General features: G+C 43.8%; 1 protein-coding gene across 2 annotated transcripts in view; it reads right to left on the bottom strand.

The window, feature by feature from the left end:
* The window catches only part of HSPA12A (heat shock protein family A (Hsp70) member 12A), a 138250-nt gene extending 126772 nt beyond the window's left edge, over positions 1-11478 (bottom strand). For both annotated transcript variants that reach the window (XM_088019824.1, XM_028121772.2), the window contains exon 1: positions 11391-11478. In XM_088019824.1, coding sequence (XP_087875950.1) covers positions 11391-11478 — 88 coding nt within the window. The remainder of the gene's footprint in view (positions 1-11390) is intronic.
* Between the last annotated feature and the right edge of the window lie 6641 nt (positions 11479-18119).

Raw genomic sequence — 18119 nt, 5'->3', positions numbered from 1 at the left:
CATGACCAGGGTCAGAATCAGTGTCCAAGTCAAACTCTTAGACTACAGACAATGGGTTGAATCTAAAAATATGAAATGGAAAAGCCAGTGTGCTACCTTTGGCTCCTTAGGGCTATCTGTCCAGGTATACAGTGAGGGAAACATGGCACAACAGCAGAAGACTTGAAAAAGTATGATGGGATTCTGTTGACATGAGTCAAAGGTGTGACGTTGTTATGCAGACCACCCCACGCCACCTCAGACCCTCCCACAAAAAGCTAACTTTGTCTTGGGTTATACTCAGGGAATTGTATCCACAAGTGTGAGGTGCATCCCACTGTGCACATTCCAGTGGTTGTAAGGACTACATTTTAAAAGGGATTCAAAATGAATAATCCAAAAATGAAATTAAGAAGACAATTACATCTACAATACCATAAAAAGCAACAAAATATTTAGGAATAAACTTAACAGAACAAGTAAAAACTTATACTCTGAAAACAAAAACACTGTTGAAAGAAATTAAAGAAGACCTAAGAAAATGGGAAGACATCCTATGTACATGGATCAGAAGACTTACTATTGTTGGCATGGCAAAACTCCCCAAATTGATCTACAGTTTGAGCACAATCTATAAAAATCCCAACTGGCTTCTTTATAGAAATTAACAAGCGGATCCTAAATTCATATGGAAATTCAAGGGATCCAGAATGGCCAAAACAATCTTGACAAATAAAAATAAGGTTGGAAGACTCATACTCTATAATTTCAAAATTTACTACAGAGCTTCAATAATTAAGACAGTGTGGTACTGGATAAGGACAGACAGATCGATCAAGGGAACAGACTTGAAAGACCAGAAATACACCCTCACATTTATAATCAGTTGATTTTTGACAAGGATGCTAAGACAATTTAGTGGGAGAAAGGAATCGTATTTTTAATAAATGGTGCTAGGACAACTAGATATCATACAAAACAGTGAGCTGACCTCTTCATCACACCATATTCAAAACTGGATTCAAAATAGAAGACCTAAACGTAAGAGCTAAAACTATGAGACTCTTATTAAAAGAAAAGAAGAAAAAATAGACATAAATCTCTGTGACCCTAGACTAGGTTTCTTAGATATGACACCAAAAGAATAAGCAAAAAAGAAAAAAACAGATTAATCAAAGTTGAAAACTTCTGTGCTTCAAAGGACACTATCAAAGAAGTGAAAAGACAACATACAGAATGGGAGAGAAATATTTGAAAATCATGTATCTGATGAGGGAGTATGTGTATCTAGAGTATGTATCTAGAATATATAAAGAACTCTTATAAGCAAATAATAAAAAGATACAACTCAATTTAAAAATTAGCAAAGGATCTGAGGAGACATTTCTCCAAAGACGATACAGAAATGGACAACAGGCCAACATCTACAGGCATCAGTGAAAAGCAAATTAAAACACAATGATATATCATTTCACACCCATGAGGATGACTCTAATCAAAAAGATAATACTCTAAGATGAAGCAATTGCACTACTAGGTATTTACCCAAAGGATACAAAAATACTAATTCAAAGGGGAACATGCACCCCAGTGTTTACTGCAACATTACCTATAATAGCCAAATTATGGAAACAGCCTAAGTATCCACCAACTGATGAATGGATAAAGCAGATGTGAGATTGAGATATATATATCTACATAGATGTAGATATAGATATTCAATGGAATATTACTTAGCCATAAAAAAGAGTGAGATCTTGCCATTTGCACTGACATGGATGGAGCTAGAGAGTATTACACTAACTGACATAAGTCAGTCTGAGAAAGACAGATACCATATGATTTCACTCATATGGGGAATTTAAGAAACAAAACAAATGAACAAAGGGGAAAAAAGAGAGAGGCAAACCAAGAAACAGACTCTTAGTTATAGAGAAAAAATTGGTGGTTACCAGAGGAGAGTTGGGTGGGTGGGGGATGAGTTAAATAGGTGATGGGTCAGGGGTGCCTGGGTGGCTCAGCTGGTTAAGCGTCAGACTCTTGATTTTGGCTCAGGTCATGATCTCAGGGTCGTGAGAGCGAGCCCTGTGTCAGGCTCCCCACTGGGCATAGGGCCTGCTTAAAAGTCTCTCTCTCTCCCTCTGCCCCTACCTGCCCCGCTCACACTCTCTCTCGCTCTCTTTCTCTCTCTCTCATCAATAAATAAATAGGTGATGGGGATTAAGGACACTTGTGATGGGCACTGGGTATTGTGTGAAAGTGTTAATCACTATATCATAAACCTGAAACTAATATGACATTGTAATTAACTAACTGGAATTTGAATAAAAACTTTTAAAAAACCCACAGATAATAATAAGTGTTGGTGAGGATGTGGAAAAAACCAAACCCTCACACGCTGCTGGATGGAATGTTAAATGGTGCAGCCACTTTGGAAAACAGTCTGGAAGTTCCTCAAAAAGTGAGGCACAGAGTTACCACACGACCCAGCAATTTCCCTCCTAGGTATGTACTGAAGAGAACTGAAAACTTGCATCCACACCACAACATGTACAGCATTATTCCTAAGAGCCAGTAAGTGGAAACAACCACAATGTCCATCGCCTGACTAATGACTAAACACATTGTGGTATCTCCACACACTGGAATATTATTCGGCAAAGAAGTGAAGTACTGATACAGGCTACAACAGGGACCAACCTTAAAACCACTGCACCAGAACGGAAGAAGCTATCACAAGAGACCACATGCCCTGTACAATGGCATTTACATGAAATGCCCATAACAGGCAACTCCATAGTAAGGAAAAGCAATGAGTAGTTTCTGAGGGCTGGGGTTTTGGGGGAAAATGCAGAGTGAGTGCTAATGGGTACAGGGTTTCCTTTTGGGGTGATGAAAGCATCCTAAAATTGATTTGTGATGGCTGTACAACTCTGTGATACACTAAGAGTCATTGGATTATACACTTTAAATGAGTGAAATGCATGGTATGTGAATTATAGCTCAAAAACATTGTAAGAAGAAGAGAGGGGCACCAACAAACTGGGTCTCAGAATGACAAAAGGCTATAAAATCACATCCTAGGAGGAAAAGCTAAAGAGACTGGAAGTAAAACAGAAAGACACTGGGGAAGAAGCCATCTTCAAATATTTGAAAGGCTCGCCCATGGAAAGGGAATTAGATGACTATGTGGCCTTGAAGCAGACTCCGCTCCTCCACCTGGACAGCTCACCCCTGCCCACACCCCGTAACTCCCACACACCTTTCACATCTCAGCTTAACCGTTACCCCCAGGGACGCTCTTTGGGACTCCTTCCCCCCATCTTTGCTGAGCACCCTCCTAGAATCAGAGCACGCCTATGTAATGACATATTTATTTCGTCTTTGGGTTATAGTCTGAGGACCTCCCTAAATTACTAGCTCCATGAAGGGACCCTGTTGGCTTCCATGCACTTTTGTCTCCCTGGAATGTGCCAAGGTTCCTGGTATATAGGAGGTGGTTAATAAGTATTGGTTGAATGAAAAGATGAATAAATCCTAACTATTAGAAATTACAAACAGATAGTGTAGGGAAGAACTTTCTGTAATCAGAGCTGCCAACAGGTGCAATGAGCTGTCCTGAGTACCCTTGCACCTCCCTCCATTTGGAACTGTTCAAGCATACGGGGGCAAAGGTGTCATTGCTCCATGACACCTTTGTGTCATGATTAAAGCACCAAAGAGATGGTCATATGGGATTTCTTTCCCTTCTGTTTTAAAATCTCAGAAATAGTTCACGTACTCCAGAAAAATCCTAAAAGACAGGTAAGAAAAGTAAGTAAATCAAATCACCCATAATCTCCCTACCAAGTGATGGCTGCAGTTAATACAGTATAGTTGACCCTTGTACAACACAGGAGTTAGGGGTGCTGACTCCCTGCACAGTGGAAAAATCCCCATACAACTCCTGACTCTCCCAAAACTTGACTACTAATAGCCTACTGCTGAACAGAAGCCTTAGCAATAACATAAACAGTCAATTAACACATATCTTATATGTTATAGGTATTATAGACTATATTCTTACCATAAGCTAGAAAAAAAAGTCACCAAGAAAATCATAAGGGAAAACACATTTACGGTACTGTATTACATGTCTCAAAAATAAATCTGCATGTAAGTAGACCTGCAGAGTTCAAACTCAGGTGGTTCAAGGGTCCACTGTATCCTTCTGGACTTTGGCTGTGGAGCATTTCATTGTACAAATACTACTTTAATTAGTACGGGATTATGTCAATCTTTGGACATTCCGCAATGTTTAATCAGAGTTCCTAGCTCATATTTATCGGATGTTTAATTACTGCCAGGCCCTGTGCTAAACATTTCATATGCATTAGATAACCCAACGAGGCGGATACTTAATATTCACATTTCATATTAGAGACGGGGAAACTGGGGTTTAGAGAAATCACCTAACTCTGTCATGATCATAGACTGGGAAATGGCTGGGCCAGATTCAGACGCCAATAATCTGACCTCAGACTCTACAGAAGGTCCCACTTGTGTTTGCTGAATGAATCACCGAGGGAACACACGAGCAAATGAATGTGAGCTCAACTCCCCACACCAGGAAGCATTAAGCTTTTCTTAACCAGCAGGTTGGTTCCTATCTTACAAATGCTCTAAATCTTGTATCCCTCAAGTCTTCTTGGGTTACTCTATCTTAAGGCTAGAAATGGGGTCCAGCTCCCCACCAGCTAGTGGAGACTCTTCCTCCGGAGGAACCTCCAACACCTTCTTGGATGAACCTCTCTCTGCACGGTCTCTGTGGTCCAGGCTTTAGTCACCTACAGAGCCCACGCTGGGCCACTTCCAGCCACCAGCCCCCCAATCCACGCCCAAGCTGATGGCCCCCGCGGCCACTCATCCACTTCGAAGATGCGGTGCCACATCCCGCTGGTACAGGCGCCGCCCGTGCTGGTGCCACCGCCACCGCCAGTGCTGGTGCCACCACCACGGTGCAAGTGCCACCAACTCTGCCAGCGCCGGGCTCACCGCCTCTGCTGCCACTGCCGCCGCGTCACCAGAGCTGGGGGGAGGAGGGGCAGGCATGGGGGCTGGGAGCTTTCTGTCACTGTGGGCAGATGAAGGACGGACTGAGAGACATCGGGAAGCCTGCGGAGTCACCCTCTCCTCCAAATGAAGCTTTGCTAGGGACTGTCTCTCGGGCTCTCCTGCCAGAGGACTTCTTGGCTCATGCAAACAGAGTTCTGGAAAGCCCAACCCACCTTCCCCAGACGCACCTCTAAATACGCGGGGCGGGGGGGGGGGGGGGGCGCAGCGCAGCCCCCGCTGGGACCCGCCTCCCAACAGCCAACGCCCACCTGCTGGCAGCCCACCCGCACTTCTGTCCCTGTCCCACCGCTGTGGAGACACGGGGGTGGCCTCCCTTTTACCGCGCCACGAGCCCTCACCGCGCGCACCCGTGGACTCACCTTCTGACTCGGCCCTATTTTCCCCTCAGTCTTGTTTCTCAAATACACCATCCTTATCATTTCACCACAGGAGTGTCTCCAAGGCCGTCTCGGAATAAGGCGGGAAGTTAGAAAAGTAGGAGGAGCTACCAGGAAACGCGTCGATGAGAACGTATAGACGCGCATTTTGAAGAGGGGAAGCCCGTTTCCAACGCTGGTGTGTTTCGTTGGGGATTTTTTTTTTTTTTTCCTGAAGACTTGAAACGAGCAGAAATTCTTGGCCAAGTGACTTGGGAGTTCCAGGTGAAAAGCAGGGCTCTCTTGGGAAGCTTTGTGAACATGAATTACAAAATTAGAGACGGTTCACTCCCAGCTTTTTTTAGACGGACATTAAAAACACCGTCTGGCACGGTTCATCCCGGGCAAGGTCGGCATTAGGGGCCTCCTCCCTTCCTGACCCTCCAGTCTTCAGCCCAGAACTCCTTCCTTAAAGAGCACCCAGACTCTCATGCCACCCCCGGGTCGGCCGTACCTGACCAATTCATGTTATGGTTTGAACGCCGTCTCTCCATGCTTCCCAGCCAGAAGAGTCACAGAACCCCAAAGGCAGGGCCATCTGCATAACGTATGGGACCCAGTACACACTGAAAATACAGGATCCCTCATTCAGATTATTAAGAATTTCCCGACGGCAATATCAGAGCATTAAAACAAGCACAGGGCCCCGGGCAACTACAGGGGTACGGCGTCCAAGCTGGCCCTGCCTGCCCAAAGGAACGTAATGACACACCAACGACACTCAGGCATAGTTCAGAAAAGTTATATTTACATATAACCGCAAAGCCCTATTTTTTAATGGAAAAACACTAAAGATTGACAGATGCTTTTAAAAATTTTTAAAAACTTCAGACACGCCATTCTTGCCAAAATGCCAGCTAATTCAGCTCTGCCATTTGGACTCCTTTGGTGAAAAAGCATGAGAGACTGTCTTAACTTTCACCCTACTTCCCTCCAAGTCTCTATACCCTGAAAGCATTTTGCATAACAAGAGAGAAGCCTGGAGTGAGTAACAGGACTGTCAATGCCACAGCAAAGCCGGAAAGGGTCAGATCCCATGGACCTACATGGTTCTCAAAGGATGGACAGGATCTGGCAAGGCCAAGAGGAAGGGAGCAAAGGAGCAGAGAGAGAAGCAAAGGGCATGACTGGTCAGTGGCAGGAAGAGGGTCAACAGGAGAGCAGGGAGGGCTCACCCAGGGCCACTGAACTACTTTAGAAAATCAGTAAGAACCTGACAGCTTGTAAAGTTTTAGAATCCGATTTTAAAACTGCGATTTCATGCTCACGTAGGGTAAAAATATCTGTGACAAATGGGAACCTGTCTATACATGACACATGAACTGTTTCCCCGCTGTAAGAAAGCAACAGCATGAGCACAGGATCCACAAGGGAGTTTTTTGCCCTTGAACTGGCTATGACTGAATCTTCACCCAACTTTCCAGATCTCATGGGTGCCTCTTAGCTCTAACAGAGCTTTTTGGTTTTGTGCTAAGGCTTCTCTCTGCTAGGTCTTAGTCTTGCCCTTTGCATAATGCATAGCACCTTATAGAACAGAATGAGACCCATGCTCACCATCACTAGCAAGCTCGGATTCAAGAAGACCAAATGATGAAGAAAAGTGTTTGGACAAAGTGGGACTCATCTCTATACCTGAGACAATGCATAGTGAAAAAAACTCAAAAACACCCTTCTACCCAGACATCTGCCTCCTCTGATAACCATTGGGCTTAACTGATTCTACACCCAGAGTAGAACTTGGGAGAGCTTCAAGGTCTAGCTTTAGGAGTCTCCAGGCCAAAGTACATGTTGTCTCACCCATGCTACAAGGTAACTAGGTTAACACAGACTACAAACTCATCATCTAAAGTCAAAGAGAAGGGAATGCATGTATATTTCTCCCGAGACTGATTGTCTCGCTCCCTGCCTCTTACTCTCTTTATATACATATATAGGGCTGTTAATTTATGCAAATATATATATACCTACATATACATATATGTATCTTGTGTATATAACTATATATGTACGTATAGTGTGCATATATGTTTGTATATAAAAGACACATATATAGAGAATAAGAGAGGCAGGGAGAGAGAATGTGTGTGTGTATACCCATACACACACCCACACACACATAAATATGTAGTACAATTCAACTCCATTCAATTTCATTAAATTCAACCCACATTTAGAGTCTCTGCCATGTGCTAGCCCTACACCAGGCCCTAGACACAGACTTAGAGGAGAGTGTCACCAAACCCCACGAGCTCACCATCTAGAGGGGAGACACACTGAACCCAAACACAAGCATGGAGGCCACTTAATAATGGGAGGCAGCGTGGCTTGGTGGTTCTAGATCAAGGGTGGTTATTATGTGTGCTTGAATCATGCTGGCTGGGCTCAGGTCCCACTCCACCACTTTCAAGCTGTTAGTTGAGCCACAGGCTCCTCATCAGTAAAATGAGCATCTACAACAGCACCTTCTTCATGGGGCAGTGAGGAATGAAGATATAACTAGCAAAAGCACCGACACTGGCACAGAGAAGGCATTCAATAAAAGGGAGCTTTTATTATTACAATGATTATTCTTATTGAGAAGACTGTGAGATTGTGGGGGGGCACAAAAGAAAGAAAGGTCAGTCGAACTTAGGGGTGTCAGGAGAAGCTTCAGGGAGGAGGTGGTCTAAGGAATAGGTGTTTGTCAGGAGAACAATAGGGAGAGAAGGCATTCCAAGGACAAAAAAAGAGTTGGTTCAAAGGCCCTGAGGCATGAAACATCCTGACAGGTCCTGAGAACTGCCAACAGATCAGCATAACAGAATAAGGGTTCAAGGTCAAAGAGAAGCCAGAATCAGATCTGAAAGGGCCACCAGAAAGCCTCAAACAACGGAATGACAAAATCAAATTTGCTTTCAGAAAGGTTTAGGTAATATCCAACTGGACATAATTTCCCCATTGTTATCACAAGCACTACCGGAGTATATTAAGGCCACAAAACAGAAGACTTACTGTCATGTGTGTGTTCTTTCCTCTCTTCGCAAGTCTTCAAGTTTTCTGTTGCTTTGTTTCAGTTGTAGGAAATGCCTGGCTTACTTTCCCATGCTGGTTTCATTGCTGCAGAACGTTTTTCTTTACCACTAGTATCTTACAGAATGATTTTTAAATACTCATCTTCCTAACCACAAGGAGGGTCTTCAGTGGCCACTTCTTAGCATTCGTTAAGAGCCACACACTAAATTGTCTGCCCTCAAAGTCCGCAGACGGCCATCACAGGTGGTCGGTCGGGCCTGGGAGACGGAGGTGGATGTGGGAGGCAGAGCCACGAGGGGTGTCTGTACTGGAACCAGAAGCAAAATCATATCCCAGGATAAAAGCGGGATGAGTGAACCAGGAAGTTCACTGCAGGAGAAGAAAATGAACATGTGCCAAGCACCAAAGGGATGGACCAGAATGCAAAGTGGACCTCTGAAGGGCATTCAGTGACCAAGGAGGTCCCTGGAGGGAAAAATTGGGAGACGGGCAACTGAACTGTCTGGAGGTGTCTGGATTCATTCGCTCACGTGGCATTCATGAGGTCGGCCTATGAGTCGATTCTATTAATTCTCTTTGTTCGCGTCTGTCCCGGGTCTGGAGAGAATAGTGTGATGCTGCAGACCCACACATGGTTTCCAGCCATGAAGGACTCAGTGCCACAGAGAGAGGTCTCACTGCGAGCGGGCCCCTGATACGGACCAGGTATCCCCCCAGCGTGCCTAGAGATGCTGTCTCTTTTCATCTTCATTCCACGCCATTGAGAAAATCACCAGATGGGAAGAGTCTCCTTTCTGGCCCCAATTTTCATTGTTCCCTATCTGAGATAACAGAGGCAGGAGGTGGGACAGAGAGCTGAAAACTGCCAGTTTCAGACGCCTATCACTGCAGTCTCCCTCCTCCTCCCCAGAACTGACCTCTTTGGGTCTGGTCTTCAGATTTTCATAAAACGAACACTGCTTTTTTTCCGATTCATTTTTTCCCCTTTGATTTAACAAGCATGGCCCCCAGATGCTCCTGCATTAATCCTGCCATTCCCTGTCAGACAGACCACTGTCTGTGTGCGTGTGCGTGTGCGTGTGCATGTGCTCCGGTGCGGGTGTGTCCAATTCAGGACAAACAGGGAGTGCTGTCACCCCCACAGGACCCGCCAGGGTGTCAAAGTCAAATTCTGCACTCCAATGTCCTCTCGGTGAGTGCCACGGGAGTGCCTCTTTGTGCAGTGGCTGCTGCAGCCTGGGGCTCCCGAGCACCAGTGATTATTTTGCTTAAGTTGTTAAAAAAAAAAAAATAGAAAACAAAAACAAAATTATCCTATCAACCTCTCATGTGGCACTCCAACTTAGCTTGTATTTTATGGTCAACTGAGAAACTCAAAGAGCATTGCAGGAACAATTAAAGCAAGTGTGAAAAATAGCAGGATCTCTTATCAATTGCTCTTTGTTTCCCAGACAAAAATTTCTCTCTTGAAAAATCAAATCAGCAATAACTCATTTGTTGAACACCTACTATGTGACAGGTACTCAACATCCAGTTGCACATTAGAGGATTTCTTTTTCATTCTTGTCTTCCCTTTAAAACATTCAAAGCATTGATCAGGATGGTTTAGCTGTTTTCTCTTCAGGCAGTTTTCTTATTATGCGTGTCTTCAGAAGCTTAACACTCTGATGGCTATGCAGAGTTTTCTGGGTCTTTTTTGGTCTGTTTTGTTTTCTTCCTACTATTATTTTGGGGGGGTTGTTTTTTTTGTTTTTTTGTTTTACCTGAAACTTTCCTTTTCTCTTCCTACTTTCTGATTTTAGAGAGGAAAAAAAAATCTAGCATCTGAGGTCTGAGACCACTTGAAATGTCTGGGCCAGGGATTGCTAATGACCTCCCAGAGATAACCCAAATTGCTGATTTAGCAAAGCCCATTCTTGACCTTGACACAAGACAAGACAGGCAAAGGGAGAGGACTTGCCAGGCAGCAGTGAAAGAAGAGGGATCATGGAAGCGCTCAGATCTCCCCAGTCCCCCTCCCCCATTCAGCAAACACCTGGCTGAGTTGGAAAACATGACCGGTACAACCTTCCTATTGGCACCAATTGAAGCTGTCAGCTCTCGGCTTGTCACCAGTTGCACTGGGAGGCCCCGGGCAGCCACAAGAGCCCTAATTAGGCAGAAATGACACTTCTACAACTGACCTGCCAGGACCTTTGGCAAACCATTTAACATCATTAGTTAACATTTTTAAAAAGTGTGAATGTAAATGAACAGCCAGTGGCTTTCAATGGAGTTTGTCGGTGGCATTCCCCCCCCGCCCCCCCCCCCGCCCCCCAGCTCACTCTTTCTCTTTTTACATGAATAGTCCACTTGTTTCCTCCAGAATTGGAGGGAGGCGCTGGGGAAGAAGAAGAGGACCAGTCCTCTGTGGGGAGAGACATGTTAAAGCATAAACAAGCTCGGAGGAGCAAGAGACCATCTCTTCCTGCCTCTGGATAGGCCTGAACTCCCACACAAGCCCCCAGAGGCAGCGGAGCCGGGCAGGGAGGGGACAGAAGCGCGCCCAGCCAGATCCCGCTCCGGGAGCTGTGCTTGTGAGTGTAGATGTCGGGCTGTCGCCCATTCCAGGCTTTGAGTAGGTGGGAAACAATTTCATTTCTTGACTCAAGGGTGCTTCTGAAATACTCTTTCTCTCGTACCTCTTACCGCTTGTTAGCACTTTGAACGAGCAGATGTTCCGCAGTGATTTAGCAAATATCTTGCGTGTGCTTCAGTCTAACTGTACCAGCAAGAAATGGACCTCGTCCCTCTCCAGAGGAATGAAATCTGGGGGATAACGACTTCCGACGCCAGTTTGGTACTTACACAAATTCATTCCTTTCCTACCTGAAGCTGGTATTTCCCACCTGGAATCACACTTCATTTTGCTCTTTGCTGCACACCCACAGAGTCCGTACATGCCAACACTCTCCATCTGTAGGAAGGGGGAAAAGAGTTTCACTGTGAAAACGTCACTTTGTCTGTCTGCTTCTGCGCTGCTCTCAAAGCGTGGGTTCGTGCTGGGTGACAGCTGAAAGAGGCCACACAGAGAAGAAGGGAAGCAAACAGGTAAAGGGGGTCAGCAGAGGGGCCAGGTTCCTGAAGGGCCTTTGCACTTACCATCCACTGGTTGTGTGGCTTGGGCAAGGTGCTTTGCCCTAAGTCTCAGATGTTTTCATCTGTAAGACAGAGATAATGCCTTACTACTTCCGGTGAGAAAAAGAATAGATGGACATATCATGAGAACCGGAAGGCCCCATGTAAAGGTAAGGATTTCCAGACCTTTTAGAGCTGCCAAAATTGAGGCGTGGTGCCAGGCTCTCAGCTTAGTGAGACTCTGTCCTCTTGCTTCTCAAGATAGGCTGGACAAAGCCACAACACCACCAGCACATCCCAGGTCCCTCCCTGTCCACCCCCCCCCCGCCCCACCTCCACTCCTGCTTATTCTCCAAAGGGCTGTAAGTACCACAAAGACAAGTGCAAGACAAATTCCCAAAACCCATGGTCCTATCAGCTCTTTAGCCTCTCTGCTGGATCCTAGGCAGTATGAGAGGGGAAGCCCATTTGTCTATCACTGGATTTCCAGAAGCCCCGAGGACAGCGGTGGGGACACAGTAGATGCCCAAAAGGTTTAATGCATCGAAATGCGATGCAGCTTCCAGACATGTGCTGACAGCAGTCGGAATGTGTGCTTTACGAAGGCAGCCCAGATCCGGAATTAGGAGAGCTTGACTTGTCCCTGAATTAAAAAGGAGTCAAATCAAGCCGGAGGCCTGTGATGGCGAATGCCTGCTAGGTAGCCATAAGAGAGAGAAGCAAAAGAAAACAATCTTAGTTTAGGGCAGAAAGAGGGAGAAAATACTGGAAAACGTCCTTAATAACAGCAAATGGGAAAGGGAGAGAAGAGCTCCTCCTGATGGGAGTATTTAGTGCTTTTAAGCTAAATACCTCAGCATATTAAGCAAATAGAGAAAAGGCAGCTAGAAGATGTCAGCAAATTGAACCGAACAGTGCTCAGAAAGCTCAGAAAGCCGATAGGAGGTGTCTGGGTTTGACCCCTTTTCCCATCACATGCCTGGTCTGCGCCCGCGTGTTTAGTGTTGCTTCTCCTCTCCAGCTGCGGAGCTTATTGAAAAGCTCTTGCTCCCCGCCTGGTTTTGGCACATTTTCTGCAGGTGCCTCCTACTGTGGCCACAATGGGCTGCTAGGGAGGTTTAGACCTGTCAACAGCTCCGGGGGAGGGGCGGCGGCGGCGGAGGGAGCGCAGCCATTGTCTTAAAGGGCCAGTGACATTGTGCGCCTCCCAGCCTGCAGCACCGGCACCTGCTAATGAGATGAATCCTTTCTCCCGCTCGCTCTTTCTCTCTTTAATGATTTAACTTGATCGCTTTGGCTCCTTTCTGGACAGGGAATTGCTCCGTTGATAATATAAAGTAATTGCCTGTAAAACATTGCTCCGCAACTACTCCCTTCCCTGGCTGAAAATGTCACAGCAATTGAAAAGCTCTTAGCCCAGTTCAAGAATGAGGTTGCTCAGGAGACCGGTCTTTGCATACATCTCCAAGCACTCACGGTTCTGAGCGTTGCAAGTTCTTGGTGTGTCTAATTTTTAAGACAGAGACTTCTCCCTCCTGCAGCCCAATAGGATGGTGTGTGCCATTGGACAACTAACCGGACTAAAAATTCTCCTCAACGCTAGAATTAAGGGTTCATTCAGGGAAAGACATTCTTTTCTCAGAAGCCCCGAATTTGGAGGGATGGCCACATGGGTCAAGTGGAATTTAGGAGAGTGTCCTCGTTCTCATCATATAAAAAGAAGGTATCTTTGTCTAGGAGGGAGTGGGGGCCTTGGTTTTGCAAAGTGGACTCGATGCTCTAATTGTTTAAGATTTGCTGATTTTTTTAGACCTGTCACTTGGCGGCAGCAGTGACACACTGTGGGAATGGGGACAACACGCTTGCGTTTTTATAAATACTTTATTAGTCATTGCCACGCCAACGTGGAGAGTAATTCACCTGGAGAAAAATCACTTTGTCGTAGGCATGAACCCGCCAGCAAAATAAACAGTGGTTAGTGACTGTTTCATTTTCCTCTGACAGATGAAAGCCTAAGTCTGTATCTGAATAAGAGAGAGAAACTTTTTTCAGTTTAATTGGTGAAAGCACCACTTGCTAAATGAGAGGCTGCCGTGTTACTGATTCAGGAACAAAGCCCCAGGTGAATCACCTTCCAACCGGATGAGCCATGAATATTTTTTGTAGCTGATGAAATAAGGGCAGTAGACATGATTATGGTACTTTATAAAAAGGCAAAAACATCTGCCTGCTTACCTGACAAACCAGGGGATAGAGAACATAGCCACCAAAAGGCCATTTAAAATTATAAATCTGAAGAAAGCCGCACAACTTTTCCCAGCTAACCCTCTGAGAGGCCACGGTACAAGAGCCACAACCATAAACAGGTACAGCACTTTTCTCTCAGAACTTAGGAATTTTGGACTTTAGATTTTTAAATCTTGTAATATTGTCAGACTATGCCAGATTTTCAGTTGGGACAATTACACATATTATACCAAAATAACTGTATATCATAAAAGGTATTTTTCCTTTACCCATAATGAAGAGAATTTAAAAAAATCTTTAATTTAAACCCATTAAATAAATTGATTCCTAAATAGAAGAATTATGTTGACAGCTTTTCGCCAGCAACTAGAGGTTTTTTTCTATTTGCTTATATGAAGATGTGTGTGTGTGTCTGAAATGAAGGTGTGGAACTAAATGACCCAAAAGTTCCGCCTGGCTCTATGATTTTCTTATCTATAAAGATGATTCCTATCATGGAAACAAATAAACAGTAAATATGACCACACAGTTATTTCTAACAGCTTTGCCTATTAGACAGGCGGTCAAGACAGAGGAAGAATGGGTTAAGTTCCTGCAGCCACAGCCAAGGAGAGCCTGGACAGTCAGGGCTAGAATCCCAAACCCCCTTGCAAAAGATGGCCCAGGAAGCAGGAATGTGGGGAAGGTCATCCTGGAGGGAGGGTGTTAGGGGAGTGGAAGGCCTGCTGCGGGTACCCAGGCTGGGGTCCTCGGGCATGAACTCCCAGAGCAAGCCTGGGTGGACAGTGTGAACACCGTTTCACTGTATTTTTGGAGGAGGGAAAAAAAGAACGTGTGAAGAGGACAAAAACAAGTCAAACAAACACAGGGTCAGTGGAATGAACATCAAACGCTAATAGTAGCCCCAGGACTGGTTTCACTTTTGCATCCTGCTTTTTCATATATCTGCACACGAGGTTAAGAGGCCTGAACAGAATTCCCAAGTTCAGAGACAACAAAATGGGGATTCACGTCTCATTGCTCATGTGGATCTTTGCAGCACATTCGAAACCATCTGACTGCACCAGGCAGAAATTAACCTTGGGTTACATGCGTTTGAACTTTGCACTAAATAGGGTTTGTCAAGATGTTGGGCATGTGTTTAAAAAGAAAAGAATATTTTAAAATGCTGCATCATTCCTGCGTCTGTGCATCCCTAACTGGTGCAAGGTTCACACCAGCGATGAGAGTTATACCCCGGGCTAAAATGTGATTGTTCTCTAGGGTAAAAGCTAACATTCTTCATAATCAGATCTGTACATTTACTTATGCCGTGAGAGCCACAGACATTTCAACCTGGGCCCCTTTATTTATTTATTGTTTACATTTGCTACTGCCATGTATCCCATAAAAGTTAACACACAGAAATGTTAAGATCCTTTATACTCAAATAAAAAGTTCACATCAAGCAGATGTACAATAGTACCTGTTGAAATGTTTGTAGTCCAGATATAAGGGGCACTTACTTTCCAGTCAGAAAATGATGTCAATTTAAAATCTGCTTTATAGCTCCTGAATTAACAGAACCACTGGATAAGGGAAGAAAAAGATTTTGCTATTTCCTCCCTCGGTGGAATGCACGGGCTCATTCTAAATCAACACTGCACCTGCAGGGTTTGTGAGGACGTCAGACAACACGGAAGCTATGTAAGCACAGACTTCAACCCCCTCCCCCTACGAAGAGCTCGGTTCTACTTTGTTTCTTGCAATTTTCTTAGAATTACATGCTGCCAAGTTTCCTTTTCTTCCAACAGTCAGAAAGCACTAAGTAGCCAAAGAAACGTTACCATACTGTCTCTCTCCAGTTTGTATGATACAGGATTACAGCCCCTTTCCTCCAATCCAAGTTTCCAGAGTTCGGCTTATTTTAAAACATCCAATTGAGATAGATGCACTTGAGTAATCAACACAAGTATGACTGACCCAAAGGACTAGCTGTAGACACCAACCATTGAAAACCTGACATTTTTTACCTACGTATCTTGTGAAAAGTAGATAGGATAGGCTAGCACGAGGTGTATATACTGAAGTCTAAATTTGCAGAGTGAGGGGAAGTTGCTCAGAAACACGGTAATCAGAGGGGCTGATCCTGATGTGACAGCTGAGCCTTCACCCCAGAGGGTACGGGAGCGTGTGTGTGACGTTTTCTGACCCACCAGCAAGGGTCCCATTTTGTGCCAAGTAGCATTGCATTTGTTTCTTAGCATTAGGGCTTGGAAAGAGTGTGAAAAGTTCAAGGCTTGCCCCTAGTGAGTTAGAGTCAAACCCAGGCAACATACGCAAGGGAAGGTAAAAAGGTTATTTTTAGTTAAACAAACAAACAAACAAACAAACACATGGTGATTCCTTCTGTTTTCACATAACAAATAATACTTGGGCATAAAGTCCATTGCAAATACAAATGAAAAGATCTTTGAATCTTCAATGCCTCATTTTGGTTGCATTTCCTGCTTTTGCAGATTTACCATTGTCTCAAGAAAAGACAACTATTTTCCAACCATAGATTTATAAGGAATGTACAAAAATTATTTACCGAACAGATATTTTTCTTGCAATGGTCTTAGTCAAGAATTCAAAATGCCTGGATTTTCAGTAAAGTAATAAATAATGATACTTAGGACGATATACATTCTAAAGCTTACAAATTGATAACCACACATTTTAGTTATTTCAAATATCATACTTGCAGAGTTGTTTTTGTTCTTATTCCACAAAACATAGTCCTTGATTCTTGCTCTATAAAATATAGTCTCTGAGGTTGTATTCTCAAAATCAGCACACAAGCCTTATTTTCCCTTGCATACTGTCAGCTTGGCTATCAAGAAAAAAGAAAGCATTTAATGATTAGACAGCCAAAGTTTAGGTCAGATCCACAAGTTAATAAAAATTCCAACAAGTGTTGGCATGGAATAATTTTATGGCCAGAGGAAATCTGTTACTAGTTCTCTCAAACAGGAACTCTACTTTTAATACTGTAGAAGTAGAAAAATTCTTTAGAAGGCCCAGATACCTCACGTTAACTGAGACGCTCTTTGCTATGAAATCCTGTCTCATGAATTTGTTACATGCTCTTCTCTACTTTCAAATTCCCATAAAGGTTCTTAAGGCTAGAGTGCAAATATTTGGCCATGAACTCTGGGAAAGAGGGTTACCTAGAATGGCTCAGGGATATTTTACATCACCCGGTTGTTCATAAATCAACTCAAATTTTTACAACAGTCTAACAGTAGCTGTTGGCCAAAGGCGGCTCCTTCTAGGAGTTGGCCAGTTCCGACCAACAAAGGCAGTGGCAGAGGGTGGATCCTGGGTGACCCATGTTGTTTCCTTTGGCCGTATCTCTGTGCACACAAAAAGAAGAGGAGACCAGGGCAGGCACCCAGATAACTTCTATTCCAACCTCACTTTGCCTCAATTTTTCATTTCAAGTGAAAGTGCCCTTACACAAAATCATCCTAATACCCATCACTCTTTATTCCTGTCTGAGCACGACTGTGTTAGATTCTCTCATACTTTCCTTTTCCTTCCTGTCTCCAAACTGTAGCATTTAAAGATGGTTATGCTGACTGTAGCCCAAGCAGAAGACAGTTATCATTAAAAACATATTAAAATTATTTCCACTTTAGAAATAACATTTTAGCCTTTCATCCTTACTATCTCTCTCCATAAGTATTAATGGAAACATTGTTTTTCTGAGAAACTAATTCTGATCATTACTGCTTTTATTTCTACAATATCCACCTAAAGTTCTGAATGCACAATCACAAAATATAAGTGGTGTTTAATTAAAAACAGGATCTACTGTCCCGTGTTAACATATAATTCTGTGTATTTTTTAATTATACAGAGATTTAATCTAACACATTAGATTGACATTAGAGATTCATTCACAAACGTCACCTTAAATAATTCTGGAAATATATAGGGGCCCCAATGATAGTACTTTATATATGATTGTCATATATAAAAGTGATGCCATTAAATCAAATCAATACTGAAAAATTTGCCTAAAATGATTTTGCTAAAACTTCCTGGAAATTTACTCCCCAAAATTACTCCCCCAAAAGAAATAATTCTCATCTGCATCTATGGCTACAATTTTTTTTTTTTAAATTTGAGAAACAAAAATTCTCAAACATCTTAAACAGGACCCCTGAAAAGGGGCAAATCAAGGAAGAAAAAGAAAACAAATATGAC

The sequence above is a fragment of the Eumetopias jubatus genome, unplaced genomic scaffold, assembly GCF_037043125.1.
Source record: "Eumetopias jubatus isolate StellerSeaLion01/CBP00866 unplaced genomic scaffold, mEumJub1_p1.0 scaffold_17, whole genome shotgun sequence".
Classification (NCBI taxonomy): domain Eukaryota; kingdom Metazoa; phylum Chordata; class Mammalia; order Carnivora; family Otariidae; genus Eumetopias; species Eumetopias jubatus.
The sequence above is the reverse complement of the archived record's forward strand: the minus strand, read 5'-3'. Positions and strand labels throughout refer to the sequence as shown.